Source organism: Sardina pilchardus, chromosome 23 (assembly GCF_963854185.1).
Source record: "Sardina pilchardus chromosome 23, fSarPil1.1, whole genome shotgun sequence".
Taxonomy (NCBI): Eukaryota; Metazoa; Chordata; class Actinopteri; order Clupeiformes; family Clupeidae; genus Sardina; species Sardina pilchardus.
The window spans coordinates 23,419,503-23,429,559 of NC_085016.1; the positions used below are offsets into that span (position 1 = coordinate 23,419,503).

General features: G+C 49.4%; 1 protein-coding gene across 1 annotated transcript in view; it reads left to right on the top strand.

Moving 5' to 3' along the window:
- The window catches only part of cntnap5b (contactin associated protein family member 5b), a 96,266-nt gene that overhangs the window by 15,822 nt on the left and 70,387 nt on the right, over positions 1-10,057 (top strand). The window contains exons 2-4 of the mRNA XM_062527569.1: positions 1,885-1,992; positions 2,720-2,913; positions 5,436-5,583. Coding sequence (XP_062383553.1) covers positions 1,885-1,992; positions 2,720-2,913; positions 5,436-5,583 — 450 coding nt within the window. The remainder of the gene's footprint in view (positions 1-1,884; positions 1,993-2,719; positions 2,914-5,435; positions 5,584-10,057) is intronic.

The window sequence follows — 10,057 nt, forward strand, 5'->3', positions numbered from 1 at the left end:
CCTCCCACACACACACACACACACACACACACATACACACACCCCTCCACCCTTCTTCTTCTTCTCGTTTTGCATTTCCTTCGCGTGCGTCTCTCTCTCTCCGACTCCGTCTCTCCGCCCGCTGAACAGAGGCCCAGGCGGAGTCGCCCTCGACAGGGGGTTTGGCACGACTGGGCACAGCGTGGGCCGCTCGCAGTACGCGTGTGTGTGTGTGTGTGTGTGTGTGTGTGTGATGTGTGGGGGGGGAGAACATGCTTGTTTGTGTGGCTGCCCACATTCATATGCATGAGGCCCCTATGTCGTCTGGCTCTCTGTCAACTGATGCAGGTTATCCGCCTGAAAGGAACAGCAGTCTCAGTCCGCCACGCTCAGAATGAAAGAGAGACAGAAAGAGAGAAAAGAAAGAGAGAAAGAAAGAAAGAATGAAAGAAAGAAAGAAAGAAAGAAAGAAAGAAAGAGAGAAAGAAAGAGAGAAAGATATTGTCCAGAAGTTAAACAAGCCGAGGGGGTGTGTGATGAAAGAAGCTCCCATATTTGCTCTCCGCTGCATATCCGAGCTGGTGGCGAGTTCTAATTAGCTTCTCTCCCTCAGTAGATGAGAGGTGAAGTGGAGACTGGGAGGGGGAGGGGGGGGGGGGGGGGGTTGAGGCTGCTGAAAGCCAGGAACAGGGCGATCTGTGGTCTGCTGAGTTATAGTGGACTCCCTCTGAAGTCTTGCTAAAGCTGGCAGAAGTGTGTGTGTGAGTGTGTGTGTGTGTGTGTGTGTGTGTGTGTGTGTGTGTGTGTGTGTGTGTGTGTGTGTGTGTGTGTGTGTGTGTGGTATGTGTGTGTGTGTGTGTGTGTGTGTGTAACAGAGGGCGCTGATAGCCTCAGGCCATTCTCCTTCTGACCTCAGAAGGACTTCTTTATTCATTATTGCCATCTCTCTCTCTCCCTCTCTCTCTCCATCTCTCTCTCACTCTGCTTCTCTTCCATTTCTCTCTCTCACTTTCATTTATGCTCTCTCTCACGTCTGTTCCCCCTGCCTGTCACTCTCTCTCTCCTACTCCATCTCTCCATCTCAATCGCTCTATCCTCCCCTTCCTCAACCTCAGTCTCTCCCTCTCTCTATACTGTAGTTTTGTCTTCATCACTCTCTTCTTTCCTCTCTATCTCTCTCTCCTACCCCTCTCTCATTCACTCCCTCCATCCCTACACCTCTCTCCCTCTCTCTTTATACCTCCTCCCACCCCTCCGTCGTCTCACTTTCTCTCTCTGTCCCTCTCTCTTTCTTTCTCTCCCCCCTTTGTCTTTCCTCTTGAAATTTGGACTCCATTTATAAAACAGAGAGCGACGCCATTTGATGTCTGCTTCGTTCAGGAGGCTTTTGAAAGGTTAATTGGCTGCGTAATCAGTTCGGTGTGAGCGGGGCTGGAATGGGATCTCTGCGTGCTTCAAAACCCACTTTCATCCCCTAGTCCCCCTGCTCGCCTCCACAGATGGCCACACACACACACACACACACACACACACACACGCGCGCGCATGGCTGATAGATGTTGTCTGCTATCTGATAACAGATGTAAGAGGCCTCTGCCGTTCCCCCCCCCCCCCCCACACACACACACACTCTTTCCTTTCCCGTGTTCTAATGGCCCACAGAGTGAGAGAAAGAGTGACAGTAATAGAGAGGGAGAGAGAGAGAGAGAGAGAGAGAGAGAGAGAGAGAGAGAGAGAGGAGAGAGAGAGAGAAAGAAAGAGAGAGAAAGACTCAGAGAGAGAAAGGAAGAGAGAGAAAGAAAGAGATAGAGAAAGAGATAGAGAGTGATAGAGAAAGAGTCAGCGAGAGAAATACTTTAAATGTTGTGTTTACCGTAATAGTTTCTGTTTTTCTCCTCCTTCTAGATTACTGCAACGGGCCACTGGTGGCGGCATTGCCTCCGACGTCATTCGAGAGCTCCTCAACATCCTCCAGCAGCCAGTCCTACTTGGCCAAACTCAACAGACGAGACGGTGAGGGAGAGAGGGAGGGAAAGTGGGAGGGAGGGAGGGAGGGAAGGGAAAAGATGAGTGAGTGAATGAGTGAATGAGTGAGTGAGTGTGTGTGTGTGTGTGTGTCAATCAGCGTATGTGTTTCAAACATGTGTTTGATATTTGTGTGGCTTTATGACTTATAAGGAAAGTATGTACAGTACGTTAGCTTATCTATGTATAGCATATGTGTGCTTATCCTATGCCTGTTTGTGTGTGTGTGTGTGTGTGTGTGTGTGTGTGTGTGTATGCATGCATGAAAGTGTGAGTGTTGACATATGTGTCTACTCAACCACCTAACTGTGTGAGTGTGCTTGTGCATATGGGGTGGTGTTGTCAGTTGGCGTACTCTATGTGTGTATTTAATTAACCATATGCTCATTTGTGATTGTGTGTGTGTACATGTGTGTGAGGTGTGTGAGTGTGTGTCTGTTTGGGCGGGAGGTTGTCTGTTGGCATGTGGGTATTTAATTAACACACGTGTGTGTGTGTGTGTGTGTGTGTGGGCGCATGTGTGTGTGTGTGTGTGTGTGTGTGTGTGTGTGTGCGTGTGTTTGTGTGTGTGTATGCCTGTGTGTGTGTGTGTGTGTGTGTGTGTGTGTGTGTGTATGTGTGTGTGGCCATGTGTGTGTGTGTGTGTATGCGTGTGTGTGTGTGTGTGTGTGGCTGTGTGTGTGTGCGTGTGCGTGTGTGCGTGTGTGTGCCCCAGGAGGCGGCGGCTGGTCCCCGCGGGCCACAGACGGTCAGCCCTGGCTCCAGGTGGACCTGCGCGAGCGTGTGGAGGTGACCGCTGTGGCCACCCAGGGCCGCTATGGCAGCTCCGACTGGGCCACCGGCTACACGCTGCTCTTCAGCGACACGGCGCGCGCCTGGAGGCTCTACCGTCAGGAGGACAACGTCGCGGTGAGCCCCCGCCGCCGACCGCCATCGACCGCTGCGCGTCTCCGAAACTCCGCGGCGCACCTCCGCGGCGCTTGTTTACCTGGCGCTGTTTACGCCCGAGCTCGTCGGAGAGCTTGTCCTTTCGAGTTTGCCCTTTTCTAACAAACTTCATTTAGTCGAGGCCTCGGCTCCAGACGACTGCTTTTCTTGCTCGCAAATGATAGGCTGCCGGAGCGAGAGTCATTACTGCAGAATCAGCCTTTGAATGCCGAGTCGGTCTGATGTGAATGGACTCTTGAATAGCCGGCTGGGTTTGTTTATTGCTTTTTGGAGAGAGGGGACCCGAGCGATGGAAATGTTCGAGCGCGAGAAAAGCGGCCGCCGATCTCATACGAGCTCGGCTGAGTTCGTTTCGATTTTATCCTTTAGATTAGCGTAGCATGAGTTAGCATCAATAACATGGCCTTCACCTGGACAAAGCTGCGTAATCAAATCATTCTCAGCGAGTCGGCTCGCGCGCCGCAACTCCAACAACTCTCCCCGACTTTGTTTGTGAGGGGGTCTTTTTTCGTTTTTTTGGGCCTCGTTTTCAGCTTGTTTTTGTTTTGACAACCTTTCAAATCAAGTTGTCTGAGGTTGAAGACCGCCGGAGATGCCGGTTGATGCCGGTTATGCAGGCCTCTGTGCTTACAGGTCCACTAATGGCCGTTCCGCTCCTCCTCCCGGTCGATAGCCGTCAGTCCCTGGTCCCGTCTTCCCGCGCTTCACAGATAAAGGGGCGTGCCGTGGGATCACATACTGCTGACCAAGAGAGCAGAAGCTTTCACTAAAAGCTATCAGCGTTTGAGGTTATCGGCGTCTGAGGACATGCCAAGCAGAGGGTGGAGGGGGAGGGGGGGGGGGTGTTGGGGTACTTTTCAGTTTCTACAACACACACACACACACCATACACATAAAGACAGAGAGAGAGAGACAGAGAGAGAGAGACAGAGACAGAGACAGAGACAGAGACAGAGACAGAGACAGAGACAGAGACAGAGACAGAGACACAGCAAAACTGGCCATGAAGACTCTAATATATGGGTTGTTTTGCTGGCACTTTAGCCCTGCCAGGCTCGGCCTTGCCAATCTAATTTGCATCTGCATTACCTGTGGATTGGCTCCACACGACACCGTGCCATGCCCACTCCTAGAGATATAAATAAAAGTAAATTCTGTATGAATTATTTGTCATTTATTCTTTGCCATGTAGTATTGAGTTGTTTCCCTCCATTTAATCAAATCATTCTGCAACCTTTATCCCTTAATGCTTAAAGACACACGGCAATGCTGGCCAGATCCAGGCTGTGCTTAGTTGATGGACTAAGCCGAGCAAAGCTCCATGTCTCCAAAGCTCCAAGACTCCAATGCGCCAAGACTCCAAGCAATACCATTTGTGGGGAAAAGCAACATTAGAGACACATATTAGAGACACAAGGCCACACACACACACACACACACACACACACACACACACACACACACACACACACACAGACATACACACACACAGATTCACCCACAGACACACACACACAGACAGACACACACACTTACATTTGCGCACACAAAATTCACTTATTGTCTTATTGACAGGTTAATGGGGGCAATTTTCATGTGGAGCTCCTGGAGGGAGACTTGGAGGTTGCTGATATGGCTTTTTAAATATGCCTGCAGCATGCACCCCTTCTCCCTGTGTCTCATCAGTGATAATCCACCTACCCCCCCCCCCCCCCCCCCCTCCCCCAGATGAGCAGCACTAATGAGGACCAGGCAAGAAGTAATCAAGCTAGTCAGAAAGAGAGAGAGAGAGAGAGAGAGAGAGAGAGAGAGAGAGAGAGAGACGTTGAAATCCAGGAAGTCTGGAGGTCTTCGGGGCGACTAACTCCAGCAGCAGTGGACTGCCAGCAGTGAGCAGGCCCCCCCGGCTATTCACATTGTTTTGGCAAGAGCCTGCCACCGAATAAAATTGATACTGATCGCGCCACCCAGGCCTGCTGCTCTCTCACCCCCCCACCCCACCCCCACACCTCCACCCCCACCCTGCACACTGAATATTAAATTCCTCGGCAAATGTTATTCTACGGCTAAGCAGACGGACGAGCAGCCAAGAGAGGCGAGGACCGGTTCCAGCAGCGCGCTGCTCCAAGTGATTAAATTTAACCTCTGTCAGTCAAGTAGCTTTGCATGCTAAGCCTGCCACTGACAAAATCCAATCGTCACTCCGCGGCGTTAGTGGCAGTGGGAAGTCATTTGGCCGAGTTGAAAGTTAATGTTTTTTTTTTCCCTTCTCTGTGCCAAGGCAAATGAGGAAGTTGGTGTTTGGGTGTTTTTGCTGGGACTGAAACACACGCTCAAACACTCACACACACATACATGCACAGACACACACGCACAGGCGCGCATGTACACTCTCACACACACACACACACACACACACATACCTGCACATCTGGTGGGCCGTGACTAACCTGTCCTGTATCTCCTGTCTCGTCTCTCCACAGACATTTCCCGGCAACACCGACGCAGAGGGCGTGGTCCATCACAAGCTCAGCCATCCAATCAGGACTCGCTTCCTGCGATTTGTTCCACTGGATTGGAGCCCCGCGGGATGGGTGGGGCTCCGGGTGGAGGTGTACGGCTGTGCATACAGTGAGTGTGTCCCGTAGCTCTGGGGTGGTGGTGGTGGTGGTTGGGTGGTGGTTGGGAGGTGGTGATGGTGGTGATGGTGTTGATGGTGGAGGTGGTTGGGTGGTGGTGGTGGTGGTGGGGGTGATGGTTATTGGGTGGTGGTGGTGGTGGTGGTGGTGGTGATGGTGGTGGTGTAGTGGCTGTAGGTGTAGGAGCTGGGCTAGCATGCAGTAAGTGGGCTATTATGCAGTAGCCTGAAAAGTTGTGGGTTCAATTGCCGGCTTCCTGGTGGAGGAACACACTTAACCCCAAAGTTGCTCCGGGGACAAATGGCCCTTGTTTGGATAAACACAAACAAATTAAATGTACGTGTAACTCTGCTACTAGAGGAAGCAGCTGATCACAGAGGGAATGCTTTCAGACTTCAGTCTACTACCACATACTGTATGTGTTCCAATCATTCAGTATACCAGTCTAGAAGATGAGCTATTCAGTGAAATTGTAAAGGTAGATAGATACAGTTGATACTGTAGATTTTTCCACACTGAAGTAGCAGCATGTTCCAAAACGTGGCTAAATGTAGCTTTGCTGACAGATGCCCCATCCTGAATTGTTGGGCGGATGATTTGTCAAAAGTTTCAGGACGTTTTGTAATGAAATAGAAAGTTTCACCGTGGACACTTGGCAGTGTGTGTGTGTGTGTGTGTGGTTGACACACAGTAGCACATGCTCGCTTGCGGTCAGGGCAGGGTGTCAGGATGGCTATCTCACACACCATTCATACTGATAAATATCTGCACCTGCGACCGCACGTCACTGCGGGCGAGAGCGCCTGCCAGGAGAGCAAACATCGGGGGCGTGCAGAGAAATGGGCGTCAGATCTGGACTGGGGCCAGTGTAGCCCCCCTCTCCCCACTCTCCTCTCTTCTCCGCTCTTCTCCATTCCCCCCTATCCTCTCCTCCTCTCTTCTCCTCTCCTCTCCTCTCCTCCTCTCCTCTCCTCTCTTCTCCTCTCCTCTCCTCTCCTCCTCTCCCCTCCTCTCCTCTCTTCTCCTCTTTTCCTCTCCTCCTCTCTCCTCCTCTCCTCCTCTCCTCTCCTCTCTTCTCCTCTCCTCTCCTCTCTTCTCCTCTTTTCCTCTCCTCCTCTCTCCTCCTCTCCTCTCCTCTCCTCTCTTCTCCTCTTTTCCTCTCCTCCTCTCTTCTCCTCTCTCCTCCTCTCCTCTCCTCTCCTCTCCTATCCTCTAGTAACACATTAGCTGTGCTTGTGGAAAACCGTAGCCTGTGTTCATTAGGGAGGGGAAAAAATCCATTGATTACTTCAAGGGGAAAAATCAGTGGCACACACACACAGCGTGAACGTCGTGAAATATTCACGAAAGCCTGTCGAGCCTGTTTCGCTCCCCTCGTATTTATTTCTGCGCCTTCCTTTATTTATTCATGCGGTCCTTCGCACGCCGGACAACGTGTCGTATTAGCAGTCCGGGCTGCTTCCTGTCCGTGACTGTGCCGGCGACCTTCTGCCCTACAGCGGCATATTTACCTTGTGGTGGACACACACACACACACACACACACACAGACTGCCTTGTGGTGGACACACACACCCACACACACACACGGACTGCCTTGTGGTGGACATACACACACACGCGCGCACGCACGCAACACACACACGGGCTACCTTGTGGTGGACACACACACACACACACACACACACACACACACACACGAGCGCTAGTGCTTTTCATTCAGCCCCGTGAGGCAGAGAGGAAATGGCTCAGCGCGCGACGCGAGCGACTCCCGCCGCCGAGGGTATCTCGGCTTACCACACTGATCAAACACGATAAGCGTCCGCTGACCACACACTATTTCCCTAATAGGGAAGATAATGGAGGCGTCGGCGCGCTCACACACAGCACACTGCCAACCAGTCAGACAGACAGAGAGAGGGAGAGAGAGAGAGAGAGAGAGAGAGAGAGAGAGATGGGGGAAGAGAGAGAGAAAGAGAGATGAGAGGAGAGAGAGAAGGGAGTGATAGATAGAAAGAAATGGGGGAAGAGAGTGAGTGATAGAAGGAGAGAGAGGAGAGGAAAGAGATGGGGAGGGATGGATGGAGGGAGGAGTGATGGGATAGATAGTGACGGAGAGAGATGGAAGGAGGGAGGGAGGAGTGGCTGGATAGGGAGAGAGAGAGAGAGATGGAGAGGGATGCAAAGGGATGGAGGGAGAGAGGGATGGAGGGAGGTAGGAGTGGTGGGATAGGGAGAGAGAGAGCGATGGAGAGAGAAAGAGATGGAATGGGATGGAGGGAGGTAGGAATGGTGGGATGGAGAGAGAGAGAGAATAGTGTAATACTAGCAATACTATACAACTCTGATCATGCTAATGCAGGTCCTTTAGAATTGAACTGAATTGAGAGATGGAGTGGGTTGTTTGGGCCGAGATGAGAGTGTACGGAGGGGAGATTGAATGAGAGAGGACAGGAGAGGGGAGATGAGGGGAAGAGAGGGGATGGGAGGGGAGAGAAGGATGCATCTTTTCTTTGCCTCTTTCTATTTCCTTGGCTATGTTGTGCTTAGTTCTTTTCCTCTCTATTTCCTTGGGTACAGTATGTTGTGCCTACTGGTAGTTCTTTTCCTCTCTCTATTTCCTTGGCTATGTTGTGCTTAGTTCTTGTCATTTACAGTTTTTTTCAATCGCTAACAAGCGTTTGTCCATTCAGTTGACACATTTTCAAAACTCTAAACACAGTTAGCACAGCATTGGTCTTTTGTGGCCATTCCATTCACACATTTCATGTTGTTTTCACACAGTATGCAGTCAGTGAATACATTTTCACAATGCTTACATTTTCTTAACAGACAAACTATACCTCCCAACAAAATAATGGATCGTTTTTGTATTATTTTCGAATGTTAACACACAACATCCCACAATAGTTAAAACAATATTCCAAACCTTAGATACAGTATAAAAACCTCTGTTTCTGCAATGTTATCAATTCAAAAGCAATATATCTCAGCTGATAATAAACAAACAATCGAATAATTGACACAGAGATGATTTATGTTGGGTAAATTGGGCCAACCACAGCTGATTCCAGTCTATCTTAGACTCAGTGGCAGTGTCTGGACGAGGAAGAGTAAGAGTAAGGTGCCCAGGGAGAAGACCAGGCCCAGTGAGAGATGCAGTGAGAGGTGCAGGAGCACTGAGAGGAGCAGGTGCAGAGATTAGACACAGTAATATTTTGTTTTTTTTTGTTCACCCCCTTTTTATCTGGGCTTTATCTGTTTTTTGTTCAGAATGCTCTTGTGTTTCATGGATATTTTGTTCACTGCAATGCTGTAAAACTTTTCAATGCTGTAAAACGTTTTCTGGTTTATCATAGTCTACTGTAAACAGTATTTATACTGCACCTCATGTAGGCCTAGTGAACAGTTAAAAAAAAAAGAAAAAGAAAAAGAAAAGATTTGCTTTTTACTGGAATGCATTTGAATGTGAACATTACAACTGGACATACAGTTCCCAACCAAGAAATGTAGTGTAAAAATGCTGGATTGCATGTTTTGCATGCAAATACACATAAAACTGAAGCATAAGAGTCTATGCAGTTTTTGTAATGTCAACAGTAGCCAGTATTTTGAAACCTAGTGTACTCTGATTGACTGCATGTATCTTGTGAAGTGAAAACAGGTTTCCAGTGTTTTGGTAAAGTTAGTGTGTGCAGAGAAATGACGAGTTAGTGTATATGTAACAAAATGTGATGTAACAACATGGAATGTGCTTTTGAGAGGAAAATGATCCATTTGGCCAATTGTGTTCTGTAGGTGAGAGTGTGTTTAGAGTTTTGAAAATGTGTCAAATGAATGGACAAACGCTTGTTAGCGATTGAAAAAAACTGTAATGGCCCATGAGGGGGTTGTGTATGCTACTGTCACGCTAATAGAACTTCTGAAATTGAATTAAGATGAGATAGAGATGGAGAAGGGGAGAGAGAGAGAGGAAGAGAGAGACAGACAGAGAGAGAGAGGGAGAGAGAGAGAGGGGAAGAGAAAGAGAAAGAGAGATAAAGTGGAAAAGAGAGAGGAAGGGAGAGAGTGAGAGAGAGAAAAAAGAATAGAGAGAGAAGAATAGAGAAAGGAGCCCAGAGCTGAGTCTGGAAAGAGAGAGAGGAAGAGAAAGACAAAGAGAGAGAGGAAGACAGAGAGCGAGAGACACAGAGAGATAGACAAAGAGAGAGAGGAAGAGAGAGAGAGAGAGAAAGAAAGGAATAGAGAGGAAGAGAGAAAGGAGCCCAGAGCCGAGTGTGGAGAGAGAGCGATGAGTGGCGGCGTGGTAGCGGGAGGCCAAGCAGGTGGCGGCGGCACGTTCGACTTCACGACGGCGCTAAAATGAACGAGCGGCTGAATTAGTGCTCAGTAATTATGTTTATAATTACCCCCTTTGTGGGAGCATTCATTACACATAATGGCCTCGCAGCCAGAGCCCCTCCTATC